The sequence below is a fragment of the Haliaeetus albicilla genome, chromosome 4 (assembly GCF_947461875.1).
Source record: "Haliaeetus albicilla chromosome 4, bHalAlb1.1, whole genome shotgun sequence".
NCBI classification, from domain to species: domain Eukaryota; kingdom Metazoa; phylum Chordata; class Aves; order Accipitriformes; family Accipitridae; genus Haliaeetus; species Haliaeetus albicilla.
The window spans coordinates 40968713-40988969 of NC_091486.1; the positions used below are offsets into that span (position 1 = coordinate 40968713).

General features: G+C 44.4%; 1 protein-coding gene across 1 annotated transcript in view; it reads right to left on the reverse strand.

Moving 5' to 3' along the window:
- The window catches only part of BARD1 (BRCA1 associated RING domain 1), a 44827-nt gene extending 35073 nt beyond the window's left edge, over window positions 1-9754 (reverse strand). Inside the window, exons 1-3 of the mRNA XM_069782049.1 lie at window positions 9588-9754; window positions 9379-9435; window positions 5528-5673 (exon numbers count right to left, since the gene is read on the reverse strand). Coding sequence (XP_069638150.1) covers window positions 5528-5673; window positions 9379-9435; window positions 9588-9721 — 337 coding nt within the window. The 5' untranslated portion in view covers window positions 9722-9754. The remainder of the gene's footprint in view (window positions 1-5527; window positions 5674-9378; window positions 9436-9587) is intronic.
- Between the last annotated feature and the right edge of the window lie 10503 nt (window positions 9755-20257).

Sequence of the window (20257 nt, forward strand, 5' to 3'; positions counted from 1 at the left end):
GTCTGTTTTCCACAGCAAACTGTGATAAACTTACAGATAGCAGACAAACGAGTCCCACTCCCTTAGCCACAAAAAAATACGTTTGAAATTTCACTTAAAACAGAACTGTATAGCTAGTAATTCAACATCGAAATAGGCATTTGCTGTTTTCTTTTAAAGCAATATTTCAAGGTTAAATGTTTCCTCAAGCTTGATTTAAATTACCCTACTTACCCCCTTGAATTAAAATGTGCTAGATACTAGGAGATTTAGCTAGAGGAATATGTAAGACATCAGACCAAAATCATCTTTAAGAATACAGCTTGAGGCTAGCTAATCAATCATTTGGGTATCTAAAGATAATCATCAAGCACAGAACTGCAGCTATTTGGTTTTCCTGTAGGGCTGGGCTTGGTGCAAACAGGAAAAAAAGCGCTGAAATTGAGACTGAAATCTCCTAACTAGCTAGCCTTCAGAAAGATATCATATCCAATTTCGTTCTGACAATAACATCTAAAAAAAAAGGAAGAGCTTGATTGCAAACAGATGCAAAATATAAAACACAGTTACTATTTACTTGTCTTGCTTTTACTGTTTAGACAACTAGCAGATTTCTTTCTAAAATATTTACCTTGCTAGAACTATCAGTCATCTCCAAGTAAAGAGGAGGAATAAAATCAGCTTGCAAAAGTCATTTGTGCAACTATTTTATGATGGCCAGAATTCTTTTTGATGTGTATAGCACAGTAAGACTTTGAAGTCCAAGTGGCAAATTCAATCAAAGGCATTGTCCTTCAGAAGTACAATCTAAAGCAGCATAAGACAATTAAGTATTTACACTGAAAGCTATGTATATACCAGTTTTGGTAGCAAGAAAGCTTGTGAAAAATCAACCACAAGTTTCTTAAACTGATCTGTTCATTACTAGTTGCTCAGCAGGAACTTACTGGTCAGGTTATTAAAAACATGCTGAAAATACACCAAATAAATACTGTCCCAGGATTATTTTTCCTCACATGCAACTACTTTAGGTGTAAAAGAGTATCTTGTATGTTTTAGAACAGGGAGGCATTCACAGAACATGATTAAAATGCCATGCATACTGTGAAAGAGATCTGTCACATCGTGAGGCCAGCCATGCACACCTAGGGCATCTCCATAGCCTACTGGGGAAGAAACTGCAATTTCTGCCAAGGTGTGTGCTGTCTCTCAGCCACTCTTCAATAAATCCATCCTTCAGAATACTCTGTAGCTAACATCAACTTTACCTGAACAGTTCTGCATAGCATCTGCAAAAAACATTATTCTTAGACTCTGCTGCCCCTTTCCTCCATTTCCAAAGTGTACAAGGTATGGAGTAGAAGTAATAAGGACAAATGGCCACTCTACCCTCCCTGAAAATCTAATCCTTTGATGGACCCAGAGCTGTGAGAGGGAGAAAGAAAACAGACACAGTGCTAAGAAACCAAAAGGAAGTTCTTATGGTTTAATATGGAAATGTTAATTTATATAAAGAGGGTATTATCTGGTACCTAGTGCATTCAGTTAAACTACCTTCAGAGAAAATTGCTCATAGAAAAATCGATCCAAAGGAATTCTTTGCTGTCTCCAAGTTAGAAGCCAGAGCTTGCGTCTCAACACAAGTGAAAAAATTACTATATACGATTAAGATTTGTCTTTTTAATACATAAGAAACATCCTCCCAAAATTTTTAGAGATGCACTGAGACAAGGTAAATCAGTAAAGTATGCCTTACTAATTCTAGATTTTAAGCATTTGCAATAACGTAAAGACTGCCCACGATAACAGTATTAGAATCGGCCTATAGCAAATGCAGTAAATTTCCTCTCCATTACCTATTAAACATAACATTGATACACACAATACATTAATTGAAATCTTTCTAACTTAGACTTATTTGCACATAATAAGCACAAGTTTCTTAATGCTGGCATTTAACAGAGTTGAATTTCTTAAGTGTTGAAAGGGTTGAGAGTAGACAAAAATATTAGAGGAGATACACAGTGCATTGCAAATAGAGAGCTACATCTCCCAAGTTCTGCTGTAGTGCAATAACAGGCTAGAGCAGGAAAAAAAGGAGCAATTAGAAAATGTGGTTTAGCTATCATTAATCTGCATCAAAGGAATATAATGATGCACATTGCGTGCCTTTCAAATTATTCTCTATTATGGGTTTCAGAACAGAAGTTGAGAAATCTCTTTGACAAACTAGTCCCTTATTAAAAATCAAAGGGAAGTGCTTTGGTACCATCTGTGCAACATTAGTGCCTTCACTGAAGAATGATTATTTTGCAAGTTAAGTATTCAACACCGGGGGGGGGGAGGGAGAAATTCCAGCTATGCAAAAACTCATCTTTAGCCATTATGAAAAATGTCATAGTATACATGAAGTGCAATGTAATCTGTTACAACAGGAGTTCAACATCTTTCCCTCCACATCAGTAACTGAGAAACTGAATTATGATACTATAAAGGCTAATCAAAAGTTGATCTCTCCTACTGTCTACCAGCACCAACATGAGCTTAGGAAGCTTTGACCAACACCTGCAAGGTCTAGCTCTCTGAGAAGGGGGGAGGAAGGCTTTCTGTTTGTGTAAGAGCAAAGCAGATTATTTTACAAAGAATAAGGTTAAATCATCTATAAATGGTTGTTGTAAAAATTTATGACAATCTCTTCTTTTTAAAGAACATCACACAGAAGAATCTGCTAAAGTATTTAGAAATTCACTTTCAAAATCATTACTGTAAATCAACTTTCTTCAACTCTAGTATACTATACACACTATGTCCACAATTCAACAAGTCCTTACTAATTACTCACCTATGAAGCCTATCATCCCACCAACTCCAATTCTCAAGATGTCTTGGACTCTGCAACATTAAAGCTAAAGATTTTGAGGTGCAGACATCCCACCTATGAAGGCTGCCAGCCAGATAGCTTCCCATTACCCTCATAAAAAGGTACGACACACCACAGCGAAAAGGTCAGACAGCTCTCCTTATCTTGCCACAGACTAAGGACATCTCTAACAAGCAAATTAATTTTGAAACTTAGCATTTGCTACCTATTTTCTAGCCAGTTTCATGTTCGTTGATTGCCAATTCCCCTTCAGTCACCCCAGTACTATCCTGTAGTGTCATTTGCTGTGCTTCCCTTTAATTTAGAAGGGAAGTATTAGCTGTTTTGTGCAGTCTTTCCTGAATTACTTGCTGCTGCTTCTTAGAATGCACATGCTGTTTGGCAAAAAGCTATTCTTATCCCAATGGAGTATGAATTAAGATCTCTCTCATACCTACTGTGGAACCTCAGGTTACAAGGATTTTTATACTTGAAATACTCAACACATGAGCTTAACCCTATCCTTTTTAGTCACAGTAGTTCCGTGGTTTTTTAAAGACAACGCACAACTTACTGCATTCACTAGGTCTGTTGTAGATTAAAAAATGGGTAGTATGATGCATCTGCATTAGAAACTTCGGTGTCAACAAGGATCTCAAACAGAAGCCTTGAGACAAGCCACAATTGTCTCAAAACAAGGCATATAAAACAAATATGCAAAAGGGATATAAAACAAATATAAGGAAATACTCCTTTTTCAACTGCTTCTCTTCCTTTCCTCCACAGAAGGACTGATTCTTCTGTTTGCTTTATTGGAACATAATACAATTTCTGACCTTCTAACAAAAAAGAAAAGAAAATATTGTTGACAGGAATGTGGCAGAAGTACAGTGCCGTAAGAACATGAAAGCAACTCCTTAACAAGAGAAGCCCCAATGCTCCAAACTCAAACATATTGTACTTTGTATACATTAAGTTCAAGACATAAATCTATGGGAAGTGACAGATTTGCCAGAGGTGAGGGATAAAATATCCTAAAGGATTTGCTCTCAAAATCTCTAAAGCTACAGCATCCTGTGATTTGCCATAATACAACATATAATTGGCTGGTTTTAGAGGTATGCTCATTTACTTACTTATCCAAACCATTCCTGACAGTGAACTATCACCAACTCGGGAGGTTTTTCCCTCAACCTCGGTATGAAACATCCAAAAGGCCATTAATCTGTAGTACAGTGCAAAGACTACAAGTGATGGAAAGTAATCTCCCACATCAGTTCATAATTTTAGCTCCAAATAAAACACTCCTGTAAACTTCAATTTTGTGCTTGCTTTTAAGTCAGAACAAAGAATAACAGAAAGAACCTCATTTTGTTCTGTGGTTTAGCCACACCACACAAACTTCATTTTAGAAGAACTATGGGATTAAATGTATTATTCAACTTCTAGTACAGTTAAACATCAGACCAATTTTTAAGAGTTAATCCATCTGTAAGAGTTCTCCAAAATGTCCAAACAGTATCAATAATACTTTCATGGTGTATTTTAAATGCTTTATTTATAGCATCACAAATAGTTCCTCTCAGAGATTCTCTTCCAACTATATTTTTGAAAGCCTTCACCACTTAAAATGTTTCCCTGAAATCCTATTTAAGCCATCATCTATATTTTCTATGCTCCAGAAGATTTAATCACCATAGGATTTTATATCTATATAAAATGTATTCCTTTACAGTTGGACATAGGTTTCCAGCCTCCTCACTTACAAGCATTTTGATGTCAATAAAGAGCTACCCCATAAATGAACATGAAGGTGCTGATGGGATTAGACTTAGAAAAAGAATCTTTAATTTAGACAAACATATTAGGAAGCAACAATGAAGGAAGAATTACTTTTTCTGTATCTGACAGCTAAATTAATGTTTTCTAAAACTTGGTCTTACATAAAATGCTCCTCTCTGAGCTTGCAGAAAAGAGACACATTCACCTATACTCATTTCACTTCATTTTCTCCTACTTTGACAATCAGCCTAAAATTTGATAAAGAGATGAATTCCCAGAGTACAATCTCTGCAATCTTCTAGCACAGTCAGCAATGACAAAATTCCATTGCAGCAGACTAGCTGATTGTTAGGGACCAGAAAATAAATGAGTTAAGATTTGCCTCCTTCCCCTTTTAGGCAAGGAACACATATAATTTTTGCCATGTGCAAAAACCCTAAACTGAAAGTTACTGGGACAGCATGCATGTCTCGGTGCACAAATACACAAGAGGCAAGGGAATATATGCATTAATCCTTTAACAGGGCCACCCCCTACAGAAGAGTACACTGCAGAACATTACACACTAGTGCTCCCCTAAGAGCACAGGATAAGACAACTTGTGCCCCTGGTTTGTGCAACTAACTGCCACATGACTTGGGAATCTATCCCACTTTCATCTAATTTTGCAAGACAGATTCTAATGAATTATGGACTAAAGAGCTCATGCAGATTTCTCAGTAGAACAGATCACAGAACGAGCAATCCATACAGACAGTTCTCTTCAAATCAAAATTTCCAAACATGATTTGGAACAGCCTTTCAGAATCTTAAACAGGGCTGCACTGCTCATTCTCTACAAAGCCCGTGAAATGAAATGGAGCAGTCTGGATTCAACAGCTGTCAGAGACTCAGGTTTGCTCTTACCTGAGGTGTCCGCACCCAGTAGATGCCGCAGTTTGCTGCAAAGCTGAATCATGTTGTCTAGTTGCCGGTTTATCTGTGCATCTTGCACCCAGGCTGGCATGTGGCACACTGGGCATTCTGTGCCAACACAGTCACCCACGCAAGATCTGAAAGTCAAATGTAAAAATCCATTATCCAGCATAAGTTATCCACTATACTCGCTATCAACCTTTTCACAGCCAAACGCTCAGCAAGAATCTCTTATTTTAGCATTGACAAACCACTACTGTAAAGCCTACATGACTTAGTCACAAATGCAGGAGAGGACATATTTATCATGGCAAGTGACAAGCCATAATTAAGCAAGCCAAGTCCAGAGCCTTCTCAGGATGCTCTCATGAAAGGCATGGTATCTTGTGACTCCCACAGACTCACAAATTTTCCAGGTATGCTAAACCTCCGTTGTTATCTGGAGACAAACAGCAATTAGGCTCGAACAGTTAAAACTACACATTCTTTTACACCTCAGCTAAAGGTAGAGCTATTCTTCTGTAGCCTTCTATTTTTAAACAAGTGACAGAAAGCGAACCTATAGTAAACTATCTTTCCACTTTTTCCTACTTAGTTTTCTTGATATTGTCAAGTTTCACCTGTCTGAATGCTTTTCTGTAAGAAGTCGCACAAGGATCTGCAGGTGCTCAGAGTATTCCATCACTTTTCTCTTTCAGAGCATTTATGTCAGGAGATGATCAAGGCAGGGTGGGTGGGGGGAACAGATTTACAAGTGTTAAATGACCTTTATCAAGTAACTTCTTAGCAATACTACTCTCCCATATAAGCCTAAAATCTCTTATTCATTTGATTAGTCCAGTGAGAGGACCTCATGATTTGCCATCTGAGCTGCAACATTCAATGGCCACTGTTATGTCTCAATTCCAATCTATCCTATTAAATATAGGTTATAATTTCATATACCCAAGACTGAATTAACTTCAAAAGTCTCCATTATCTTACCACCACACAGAACACAAAATTCTAGCCAAAGGTATAAAATTAAATGTGAGCAGATTATGTTAAAACATTCAGAGGAACAGAATGCAAGTAATATCAAGGCACTGCTGCCTGGAAAGGAAGATCAAAGTCTATGGATCTAGAGACTAAACATATAATCAGCTTGGAATCTGACAGTCATACACCCCAAAACTAGTAGTGTAACAGTTAACAATATCAGAATCATAACTACTACCACCACTTTCCTTAAGAAGAGAGTTATGTTCAGATCTGTTCTCTGCATTGGCACCTCTCCCTCAAACACCACACAAGTATCATGCCTTCAGTTAATTCCAAGACAGGAAATTTGGTATGTAAAAATTGTGCTAGGTGTTTTTGTGCTTTAAACAGCCTGCTGGGAGCAGGCAAAGGATCTCACGATTGAGACACTGCTATGGCCGGGAGACTGAAGTACAATTCTTGGCTCTGACATATTCTAGATGACATTGACAAGTCACTTGGAGCAAAGATAGAAACCAGCCAGGTCTTGTTCTCTAGGAAAGTTGGCCTCAGGTCTCCCATGTCTGTAAAGGGTAGTGCAAAGGAAATGCAGAATGACTTTTATACCACGACATTTCCTAATTACTTCTAGCTGTTGATTTTTTATAGTTAATGGATAATGACTGTAACTAACTTAGTAGAGTTACTCAGACAAAACTGCAGAAACGGATCTTAATAAATATCCCTGGCCATAATAAAACCCATGCTAAGGGAGAACCAGTTACATTATGTGTGACCTGATTATTTCAGTTCATTAGTTTCACATATTTCACTTCATAAGTCAGAAGCCAGCTCCAGCCATTCACCCCATTCCTTCCCGGATATATTAATAAATACGTGTTTTTAGCAATGGATCAGAATCAGTTCATGTCAGACTACTGCAGAATCAACCCATACCCTACCGAATTTGCTGGTAAACAAATTAATCTAAATTTCCTTAGGTTTATTTTAAAAAATTGCCGCTATCCAAGACTCAGTCATCAAAGGGCACATGAAATTGATGACTAAAAGGTCAGGCATACAAAAGAGAAAAGAACAGGCATAACAATAACTTGGATAAGAGCAAATAAACTCTTTTTCTGGAGTAAGAAACAGCTGCTAATGAGTGCTTAAGACTCCTATTAGCTATTCTTTCCAGCATCATCAATGCAAACTGCCTCATCTTCTGATGTCTTGAAAATTTTTCTTAAAAAAAAAAACCAACAAACTTCAACAAACAGTGGGTGTTTGAAATCTATCACCTAGAATACACTGGGGTTATCCAAAATAAAACCACAAGGCTTTAGATGCCCAACAACTAAACAATTATGGTTATTAAGCCACCCTTACGCTACCGTTCAGCAATCCACATTACACCTGAGAAAGAAAAGATTTTGTAAGATAGATATGAACATATTTATAAGTAACTCATACAAGCTTCTGGGGGTTATTTTACAAAGTAGTCTGTGGACAGGTAGTACAAATAGAACACATGACAAAAAATTTGCTTCAGATGGCAGAATCTTATATAGGAGTTAATGGCTAAAGCTGGGAAAGAACCCACAGTTCTGGATAGAAATAAATCATTTGTGCATCTTTTAATACATCCATACTGGGGGGGAAGAGATGCCGAGGGTATCTGTCCCATAACCAGTTACTCCTTAAGAAGCAAGAAAATCTTTTGCTAGTATTTTACTCTTCAGGCCTTCAACAATTTAAGCTCCCATTAGAAAGGTGCAACTGAAGACAGGGAGTGAATACACAGCCACAAGGGAGGGAGGGAAGAAGGGGTTTCCTCTGCTTTTGACATAGTTGGCATGGTCACTACAGTATCAACATGAGGCAAAGCTGAATCTCTAGACTGGCTTACAAGCAGAGGTTAGAAAGTGTCTATCTTCTCCACCATAAAAAGCATATGATTTTCATAGCCAGCTCACATCTCTGCTCTGCAGAGAAACTGTTAAGATATATGACTGACCTTTTAAGTCCCCATGTTTGCATTTTCATGCCATGAAGAGCAGTGACATACAAGACAGCCAGAAGGTTCCACCACCTTCCCCAGATGAGGTTCTGGGGCACAAACATTTCACACTCTGCCTGTACTGACAATGCAGTGAGTTGCCCTAAGACAGGCCAAGTGACTACCACCTCCTCAGAACTGCCTCATCAGCAGGATATTTCTAACTTAACTCGTTTTGGTTTTTTTTAAACACTCAGATTATTTTACAAACTATAAGTAGAGGTACTCGTGCTGTCCCAACATGTTCAGATGGACACAAATACAGGAACAGTTACCAGTGGCAGATCTGAAGGAGCAAAGCCATTAGCATAGCAGACGGCCAAAGCAATGACAAGCAGCACCAATCCTCTCAAGCAGAGCAAAACCACATTGGAAACAGTAAGCATCTTTCCAGGCTGCTCTTTTTGGTTTGTTTTTAAGGGAGGAAGAGGAAGGAGTTGGAGATGACGAGAAGAACTGGAAGTTGTTTCCGCCTCCTACCCCACTGCGAGTGGACTTCCCCGTCCATCAGGCTGACGGTTCCCTTTACACCCGGGCAACCACCTGAAGACTAAACCAGCCCTCGGAAAGCTTGGCTTTCGCTTCGGGCAAGCCAGACACCCGCCCTATAGCAGCGAGCCGGACCTACAGGGAAACAGCAGCTCCAGCTTTCCTCTCCCACTCAACCCCCCCGGCCCGAAAGCACCACCGGTGCCCACCTCCCTAAGGCCGGCCAGCCTGTTCTCCGAAACACGGCAGCAAGGAGGGCGGGGGGGCCTTCAAAGCGCCGGCGGCTCGGGGAGGGAGGCGGAACGGCCGAGCCCCGGCGCACCCCGCTACTTACAGGCAGAAGATGTGCTCGCAGTGCCCCAGGGACACGGGCTCCCGCAGGACGCCGGCGCTGTGGGCAGAGGAAGGAGAAACGCGGCAGTTTTAACACACGCGGCCTTAAGGGAGAGCGCCAGCGGCGGTTCCGCTCGCCTGCCGGCAGCCGGGACGTAACGGCCGCGGGGCCGGGGTGGAAAGGGGAAGGGGAGGGGGGGCATCCGTTACCAGCGGGAGCAGCTCAGCGCCCTCTCCAGCCGCCCCAGCGCGGCGCGGGTGCGGGCCCAGGAGGGACCGGGCAGCGCCATGGGGGTGGCGGTGAGGGGCCGGTTGCCCGAGCGGCCGCGCAGCACCTCCCGCATCGCTTCCCGCCGCCGCCACTACTCCAAATTCCCCGCCCGCCACCACTGCGCAAGCGCCGAAAGCTGCGCGCCCGCCAGCGCGCATGCACGTCCGGAGGAGCCGCGCTCACCGCCCCCAAGCCGCCGCGCTTCCCGCGCTTCGGGAGCGGGGCGGGGTCAGAGGAGGGGAGGGGCCGCGCGGGAAGGGGCGGGGCCACCCGTGAGGGGCGGGCTGAGGAAAACGGCGGGATGGCTGCCAGCCAGCCTGAAGTGCAGGGTTGAGCTACCTCAATAGCTTCCAAATCGATCAAATACTCACACCCAATGCGTCTATACACCCCTTGCCAGTATCTGTTTATCTGTAACGAACGTGTCTAATGCAGCACAAACATCTCTTACCCAAAGGACGCCTGAAACAGGTGGGTGTGCGTGGCCTCCTCCCCTCACACCTGGCACCCAGCCCAGGGAGGGCACCCACCCTGTCACGATGCCTTTCCACTCTGACTTTAAAAATGTAATTTTCTTCCCACTCTTCCACCCATTCACCAGCTTCAGTCTTGCAGAGATACTTCACTGGTCACTGTCACTTTGGGTTTTGAGGGTGGTTTTTTTCCTCAGCCTGCGCATCCAGTGAGTACTTCAGGGTTCAGCCCAATCTCCCACTTTTTACAGGTTGCTGGTTTTGAGGTGGCACCTCCATAGATGCAGCCCCCGCCATCCCTGTACAGTGTAATTACTGAAGCACATAAAGCAGTTATAGCAGGAATTTATCACTTTCAGGTAGAAAAACTCCTGGCCAAATAAAAGATAGAGCAGGAATGCCAGGAGCGATTTATAACAGGCTTACTGACATTTTGTGTCGAGAAGCTCTGCCAGTGAATAAGCATCAAGCCATAAATCTCGGAGCAAACATGATTAAAGCGAGCGAGTTATTCTTTGAGGGAACTTCATCATAAAAGGACGCGGCAGCGTGGAGCCACAAAATTTGGTTGGCAACAGTCATAGAAAACAGCCGTCAGAGCGGTGTCCCAGCAGCCCATCTGAAATTTTGGTGGTGTTTCTCATCCCACGTCTCCCTCTGTTTGCTTCCTGTGGGTGAATGGTTTCCCCTCGCCCCCACTCATCAGGCGGAACAAAAGCAGCAAGATGTCGGGTACTGCTGCTTAGCTGAGTGATGGCAGCCTGACGAAAGGAACTAATTTGACCACTGGTGGCAACAGGGGCATTGTCCACAGCTCTTACCTCCTCTAGAGAGAAGGACTTCTCCTCGGATGAGCGTTAAATCAGGGCTGAAAACATTTCTTCATAAGTTATTCTTGTCTTCCAAGAAGGAGGTTCTTCAGTTTTCAGGTTTCACACTCCTCTGCTTTGGTAGTTCGTTCCCTCCATAGCTCCTGAACACCAGGGATGGTTTAAATTTGGATTTTTTTTTTTTTTGCTTTGTTTATGGAAGGTTAAATATTTATCTTTGCTGCTAATATTAGCCAGAAGTGCAAGGAGGTCAGCACCACACAGGATGGGGAATTGTGAAAACTTTCAGCTCTATTGATCCCAGAAAATTTGCTACTGTTAAATGGGACAAGCTGTTGTGTCACAGGGTGAAACACCGTCATGCTGATTTGAATGGTGGCATAGTCAGCCTTTATTAAATCAATGCCGTTGTATCTCCTAACCTGCTTGACCCCAGCAAATGGTGCCTTGGCTTTCTCTGCGTTCATGGTAACTCCCGATCCTTATCCATGTGAAAGGAAACTGTGTAGGGTCCGAAGGGTGATACAACAGCCCATCCTTTGCAGGTGACTCTGTCCTTGCAGAGTCAGGTCCTGAGCACTGAGGGAGAGAGATGGATGGAGAGGTGTCCCCATCCGCATGCATCTCATTTTTGCCAGGACAGAGAGGAAGGCTCTTTGTTGTCATCAACAGCACAGTAGCTGCATCTATGCACTTGAATCCAGCTGTGAAAAGTGTGGTTCTATCTCCATAATAGCCTGTTGTTTTCTGGTGCTCAGGAAACCCCCCTCTGCCTTAATAACACTGAGCGGTGTCCCCTTTGCTAACGGCCTGTCATCCCTGGCGGTGGGGATCGGCAGGCCCTCTGCCGCAGAGGGAAGCAGCTCTGGGGAAAGAAACAACAGCTGCGGAGGTGAACGTGGAAGTAAAACAAAATCAAATGCAAACCACACCTTGTTAAGAGACATGCATAGGTGTTGGATGCTCCTGGGCAGCAGGCGGGCTCGAGCATGTTTCTGGCAGGAGCTTACTGGTGAGCTGCTTCAGAGCACAGCATCCTCCTTGCCTATCTTGGAGGACGAAGGGGACAGGGACAGGTGCCCTGGGACCTGTCCTGCCCAAAGGGGAGCTTGTCCCCAAGCCCAGTGAGGTGTGGGACTGGCACATCCCATGGTGCCTTTTCCTATCCTGTGTGCATGCACCAAAACATCTGGATGCAGGAGAGGGATGTTAGCAAGGGACATAGCTGGACAGGGCACCCTCGCTCTTTTACTCGGGCTGCAGGGGATGGAGCTGGGACAGGGACCTTCTCCCTCATGCCGCCAAAACCAGGATAAACTCACAAAATAAGCTAAAACAGTCACTTGTCCCTTAAAAGTGAACAGTTGCCAGATGCAAGCTTAACATCCTAGTCCCTCCTACTTGGCCATTGTGTGATCCTGTGCTCCAAAAAAGCAGCACCCAGTGTCTCCCAGTACAGCAGGGTTACTGAAAGATCGCAAAAGGCCTTGCTGCTGAGATGAAACTTTAACGCAATTTGAAGCGTTCAGCGCAGGTTACAAACAACGCTTGATCCATAGATCTCTTGAGTCAACCTGGCATTTATGTTTACAAAATATGAGATGCTGATATATACTGTATAGGACAATAAAACAGATAAGTACCTCGTCTTCCTTTCCTCTGGCTGAAATATGTTTAGTGTCCCTCTCAATAAATCCACGTGTGTACACATGGTCTCCATTGTGCTGAGACATTATGTGCGAATTTACAAACATTTACAACTAAGTTAAACTGAGGCAAAGCACTGCCCTGGGCAGCCAGCATCTAACAAATACTTGTGTTTGAGAAAGATGTAAAAGTCACGAGTGATTCATTCTCCCTAATTTTATAAAGGTTAAGGAGTTGGCGCTCTTGGAAATCTGAGAAACGTCTTCCTCTGCAGTGAATTACTGCAACCAACTGGACAGTCAGAAGCAAAAAAAAGGATGCAGAGAACAGGGGCGAGCAAGAAATATATCTCTAAATTTGGTTTATGCAGTATTTAAAGTACAAGTAAAGCCATTCCAGGCAGTATAAGGCCCACACACTTTAAAATAAATTTGTTGCATGACAGAAAGCCAGTAAAACGGTTTCAGCAGTGGTGTGATATAGTGCAACCGTCGCTTTCGGTACATGCCTGAATCAGCTGCTCTGTACCCCACCAAGGCAATGATCATCTTCGCTGTGCTAAAGTGATAGTGTGATTTTCAAACAATGTGGCGCTTTGGAGGAAAACCTGTGCTGAAGGATGATGCTTGGCTTCCCAGCTGATGAGGAAGGTAAAAAATCCTTATCTACCTCCTGCTTCATTTCAAAGTGTTGCCCATCTGGTAAAGACCCTTTTATGTAAATACACCAGTACCTGAAATTTTATTTATTAGTGAAGTTCTCCAGCTGTTTTTCAATAAATATACAATTGTTACATGATTCACCATGTAATGGGGAAGCAGCGTGCAGAGGGAGGCAATTCCCTCAGGTCTCACAAGTCAGTCATTTTCCTGAGGGTTAAGAGAGTCAAAGCATCTGCAAAAAGGGGGTGCCTCTCCTCTTGTCCAACCAAATATGGAGCATATCCCAAAACCACCACGTCCTGCCAGGAAAGGGTGCTCAGCTCTGACGTGCCGAGCACCCACAGCAAGTGACAGGATGAATCCGCTTCAGCAGAAGACTGAAAAAAAATGGGAGGAGGTGCAGCCTCACGCTTTGAATTCCCTCTTTCCACGAATGTCTGAATCAAAGCCTTTTACAGGCTTAGTTTGCTCCTCAGGCTGCCCCTCTGGGGCCAATTTTGCCACAGACCCAAAGCCCTCCGAGCTCACTGTGGTCTCAGAAGCATCGTGGGCTGCGGTGCCGACTTGAAAGACATGGGACTGCTAAGATCAGCCAGCGCAGTAATTGGTTAGGACCATTAGACTAGCAAGTTTTAAGATTTCAGATATTGAGGGATTTGATCTCCAAAAAGAAATAATAATAATAAAAATACCTCTATTATGCTTTCAGACTAAGCAGCACAGTCAGCATTGCATTACACGGCATTAAATTATTAGTCGAGTCTTGATAGCAGGAACATCTGCTGGTGTTAAACATGGCATTTTTAATTAAAGGCAGCAGCAGAGAAGCCTGTGGTTCATTGGTTCTGCTTCTGCCGTGCAAATTGTTAAATCCAAAGGGCACTTGTACAAAAGATTTGGTCAGAGCACATGCTCTGGACGTGGCGCTGCAGAGGCGTGAGTGAAAAAGCAACTGAGCTGACAGGTAATTTACACCTGGATCTGCTGGGCCCATCACTCAGCAGGATATCTCTGTGAATCCCTAGCTGGGTCAAAACTGCGGGGGATTTTACAAAATTGAGATCACCCTTCTGTTTTTTCCAGAAGAGGGAGGAGAGGGGTTTCCAGCAGAAAGGCAAGTAACAGAGAAAAGCAAAGCAGGAGGAAGCCCTATGCCCAGCAATGCAGCTGGGGACCACATGCAAACATTTTCTTCAGCGGCTGCTGATACTCCCCTGCTCCCAGCCAGTGCTGGGGTGCACAAATGGATGACAGACCCTCCATATCAAATGGTGCCCCCCAGGAGTTTTACCTTCCAAAGGAATAAAGGTTTGAACAGGGAATAATTTGCACCCGCTGTCAGCTGCCCACCCTGACTCCTGGCTCTAAGCAGGTCAAGCAGGACCAAAAATCCCCACCAGACCTGGGCCAGGGATTCGAGCATGGCTGGAAAGTGCCCAAAGCCGCCAGCAGCATGGATACATCCAAGAAATACCTGTGTGGACAGAGCCACCAAATAAAATAGCCTTCTTGCCCTTTTCCACCTACCACTACCCCAAGGCAGTCCCACAAGCCTGGGTCAATGCTAGGCACTCTCCTTTGAAGGAAACCAGCATTTCTGTAAGAAAATCCAAATTTTAAATCTGTTTGCAAAAGGCCAAGTCCTAACTCAACTTGGCAGATGAGCAGAGATGAGGAGCAGAGAAAAGCTCTCATCTCAGGGTATGGATGGCAGAAACGTCAGGCCCCACGGACGTGCGCGGCTGCCTTCCCGTTGGCATGGAGGGGGCCAGGATTTCCCTCGATGAGCCCCACAGATGGTGTTTGTTTGCTCAGCCACGATAACAAAAGAAAATATTTGGTGCAATCTGCTAGCAGGCAGAGGCAGACATATGGTCGGTGCGATGCAAGTCTGGATGCTCAGGAAAACGCAGTCAAAGCTTTGCAGCGGCTTTTAGATGTGGGATTGCCCTTGAGTTCAGTGGGATGCAAGTCCAGGGAAACCTTTGAAGAACTTGGGTGCAGGCTTTGTACAGTGGCTGCTGTGGCTTGAACCCTCTTATTATTAGCCCCACTCTAATTAGTCCTATTATACTATTCCTATTGTACTAGAGTTATTATAATTAACCCATTTTAATTAATGTGAGCCTCAGCTCTGGCTCAGCACTTGGAGAAATTCTCCCTGGTTTGGTGACTCTTCATCTGGCATGCACAAAAAAGGTTAAAAGCGATGGAGGCAATTAAAGGTAATTGCTTGCATGTTCGGACATGGCAGAGTCAGGGTGCGGGTGCAGCATCGTTTTTGTCCTTTTCACCTGTGATTTACAACCCTGTTGTTCAATGTATCCTTGCAGTATCAAGCCTGTGGGAAATCTTTGGGCCACCCCAAAACACACAATCCTTTTTATTTCCCTTTTAGTTAAATTTTAAAAACCCAAACCCTAATTCTTCTGACTTCAGTTTCCCAAATATCAAGGCCCATTTCTTAATCGGGACTAACCCCCGGCTAAGACAGTGCTGGTGACATTAAAGGTTTTGGCAAGGGTTCGTGGCTGTGCTGAGGGGGGTGATGGGGCAGCGGACCACAGCTCCAGAGCCACGATGGGGCTGTGACACACGCGCCGCAATGGGACCCTGCATCTGTTTGGAGTCTCCGTGTCCATCCCATCCTAAGGGAAAACACTGAAGGCAGCACATGCTCCACTGTAAACATTGGGGTTTTTGGTGTTGTGGGGTTTCTTTTAAATGAAGAAAGCACCATCACTTCCTTTCTGTCAGGGTGCCTTTGTCAAGATTTAATTCCCTTTTACACTGTATGTCTCCTTTTGAAGACGCACAGCCGAGTGTCCCTTTGAAGCCCTTGCTTTTAAATTTACTTTTCATTGCCGTGTGCTCCATGAGGTTGGCCAGGGATCTCCACACCATCAGTCAGGGCTCAGCAGCTCCAGTTTCATCAGGATAAAACAGATTACTTGGACCGCGGGTGCTGTGCTTATTTCGGAGAGATATTTGCCATGACTTGTTAACAACAGACCTGCCTCACTTCGAAGAATTCAAGTTATTTTGGGGGGGTTGAGTAGACACCCCATGGCTATGCCCAAGTGCTTAAGGGCAGGGACTGATGTGTCCAAGCACCAAGATGGGGATCCCTGTAGGGTGAAGATCCATCCCCACCAAATTCAGAAATGCTTTGCAGGGAGAGAGGGGGCCACCTCTCTATTCCTGGCATGAGCTCCACAGCCAAAACACTGGGTATGGTCATACTGGTGCCTCTGCCAGCCATGCCCTGGTGCATGAGCAGCTCAGCCCCACCTTTTAGCTTGGAAAAAGTCAAATCAGGAGAAAAAGAAAATGTATCAGCAAGGAGTATTGCTGGCATTTCTGGAGAATATGAAATGCGTGGGTAATGCTCCCTTAATTTAAATTAAAATGCTCCTTCCCTAAGCCTTCCTTCAAAAGGCAGGAGCAGAGGGCTCCAGCATCCCACAAAACCCATGCCTCACGCTATTTAAACGTAAAAGACACAACTGAGCTGCAACTAAAAAATTAAGGAAAACCATGGGGTCACCACAGCGATACATGGATGCAATGCAGTACCTGGGAAATGCCAGCCCTGGCCCCTGCACAGGGGCTGGAGGAAGGGATGGGGGGTGGCACAGAGACCTGCCCCTCCAAAACATGTTGGAGACCTCCTGCTCTTGCTTTTCCGTATGTGCCGAGTTAGCGTGTAATCACAAGACAGATTTTGCTCAGCTGCAGCTTGGCCTGAACCATTGTACACCCTCACATGCAGCGTGCATAGAGCATTTTCTCGACTCACTTCCTAGCAGGAGGAAACTAAGGACAAAACCCCCAGCACATCTATATGTGTTTACAAGTAAGGGTATATATTTTGTAAATAGGTAAGAATATTCTTTTTTCTATGCTAATCCATACCAAATCCAAATTAACACGGTAGCAGTTCCTAGTGATTTATGTTGTTATAATAAATAACAGCAGCCGCGTGCCGCTTAGCTGATGATTAATGATCCTTATTTACAGTGTGTTCAGCTCAGGTCTGCAGTTTACACTTGCAAACATCAAAGGAGAGTTCAACTTTCCTTTTCTCCTGTATTTTGAGGCCACGTCGTAAATCCTGTACGAGCAGCCTTGACGGCTGCATTTTAATCCACAAAAAGGATTGCTATAAACTGCCAGAAGCAATGCCAATCTGACCCGAGAGCCACGGGGGCTGTTTCCCTTTGGCCTGGGGGGGCAGGTCTGGCTTTGCCAGCCTCTGCGAGGAAGAGTGCCGAAACTGTGGCAGCAACTGACACCATCGCACCCTCCCCTCCGAGTTATCAGGGTCTGTCACTCGAACGTACCATGCTGTAAGCGCTAACCCCTATTTTTGTGCTCTGATTTTCTTATAATCCCTCCTCTTGGTTTATCTTTGAGGCAACTGAGATGGTTTGTGAGCTCCTCTGCAGAAACCCTCCCCTCCCAGAGCCAGTGCACATCCCCTGCCCTGCGCCCATGCTTGCTCCATCCCACTGCCAGGACCCCCCTGGCCCTGAGCCATCCAAGCCCAAAAGGTTCCTTTTTCCTGCTTCACCACACAAACAGGCCCTTGGGGACAGGAAAGCCCAGTGGCACGGACCCTCCTCTTTTCATTAGATCAGTGCCGAGCACCAGTGAATGTCACAGCCTGGGTGGATGGAAAAACAGCTTCCCATTTTTTAAGATGATTTCAAGGACTCGTATAACCACGTAGGCTGGCATGCTCCATTACACGGGCCAAGCGATCTCGCCTGGTAATTTCTGCTTGAGCCAGAGCTCAAAAACACCAAAGGGATTGGGAGGGAAATACAACACAGCAGCTTTGATTTATCAGGATGAGCCTGATGAGTAATACGGAGACTTAGCAGTCCTGGGATGACACCTATCTCTCCCATTTAACTTAGCCTGAAAAGCAGTGGTATATTGTTCAAAGGGGCACTATATTAGTGTCACATACGAGCTGATTTCAAGCACTGAAATAACCCCATGTAGGATATTCACAGGGGAAAAATAACCCCTGTAGCATCAAGAGTCTCCAAGGGAGCTGTGGAGGTTTCTTGGGGGTCAGGGCTCTCATGGGTCAGGGCTGAAGCCCCACTAATGCTCACCCAGTAATTACATTTTTCTGTACGCTGACAGAATTATGTCATTTCGGCACATGGGATTTCTGGAACGTTTGCAATATGAGCTCTGTCTGAAACTGCATCCCTCAGCTCTGCTCTGCCTCCACCGTCAGCAAAGGCAGGGCGACAGGCAGGGAGCAAACCGTCCCATCCCTGCTCCAGACAGCCATGGCTGAGCCCTTTCCAACTGCTATCTCCATCCCTGCAGGCATCTGGGGGACAAGCTCTGGCACATTAAGGACCTTTGAAGGTTTGGGCTTTTTTTGTTTGTGTTTGGGGTTTTTGTTGTTGTTGTTGCTGTTTTTTAGAAGACCTTTTCCCAATTTAAAACTCAAGCTTGATGGGAGAACAGTTCACAAGCAGCCTTCCCAAGCACAGGCTTGTACCTCCAGTGTGCGTACACTGCCTAGTTTTCAGCCCAAAACCTCCCAGTGAAGGTCCCCATTGCTGCAACCCCGTGGTATTACCTAATCCTGCCCAGTTTCACAAACCCCAGTTTATAACCCAACCCTGAGGAGCAGGAGGCTCCACTTAACCCAGCAAACCTCAGTCAGCCAGCCAGGATGATTTATAACAAATATACGAGCTTTGCCTTTGCTGCCATCCACTGATGCGTGGCAAAGAGCTGTTTACAGGTAAAAAGCCAAAGCTGCTTGCCGAGTCTGTAATGAGGGTGGTCAAATGCTGAAGACATAGAAAGCAGGTTAAAGGAGAGGCCTCACTGCCCATGTGAGGGAGGAAACCCATACAGCCGTTCTGCATGTTCACACAGAGGGTTATTGCAGCATGAAGCACCAGCCCATGAGTAAACACTCCCTTTGCAGCGCTGCACTCCCTGGAGAAGCGTTAATAATTTCTAGGGAGGCTCTGAAGGCTAATAAAAAAAATGAATAAAGAAGTCAGCCCAAGCAATCGCTCTCTTCCTCTTCCACAGCAAGCCTCGAGCTGCCCTTGTCTGGCTGATCAGGTGCAGCTCTGATTTCCTGGGTTCCTGAAGCAGAACAGATTCAGCAGCATTGCAGCCTGCTTTGCGGTGATGGATGGGAATTATTATAATTGTTAATCTGATTAAGCCTGTGATCTCAAATTTTGTTTGTCTTACTGACATTGAAGGTACTTAAAGAAACACTTGAGAAGGAGCATATGAAGATGTATGAAGCACGTGCTTCTGTGCATCTATCAGTATTGATCTTCGGGCAAGGTGATGTGATTTTGCATTAAAATTGGATCCCTAGGTTATCAACACACACCAGCCCTCAGGCTGGTGGTACAATGGGCAAAGAGGAGTCTTCTCCAGCTTTGTTTTCTCTCTTTGATGGGATTTTAAATAGGAATTTTGGGGGAGCAAAATGTGGTCCCACAGCCTGCTGCAGTCCAGTGCAGTCAGGGCTTTGACAGGGACTTCAACCAAGGCTCCAAGCCAAGGACCGCACTCCTGGCTTGCACCTGCTGCATCTGGCTGCTTTGAGGGTGTTGTTATGCTCAAGATTAGAAGTGGAAAAGTATTTTGAGTTCCTATACCTCACGTAACTCCCCAGAGATGGCTGAGGAACACCTAGAAGTACTCTGGTGTTCCTAGCATTTCTAGTGTTTGCATTGTTAATTTTTTATCAAAGTCACCTCAAACGTTTTAGCTTCCACGGTTCCGGGGAGCAGGGTGTGTTCAGTCACTGCAAGAGGGAAACCTTATGTATAAAAAAGTGTAAACATCTCTTACCTTTCAGAAGCACCTGGATCTTAATTGCTTTCCAGCTCAACATGACTTGGCAATGTGTGTTTGCAGCCCAGAAAGCCAACCACAGTCTGGGCTGAATCAAAAGTAGCATGACCAGCAGGTCAAGGGAGGCAATTCTCCC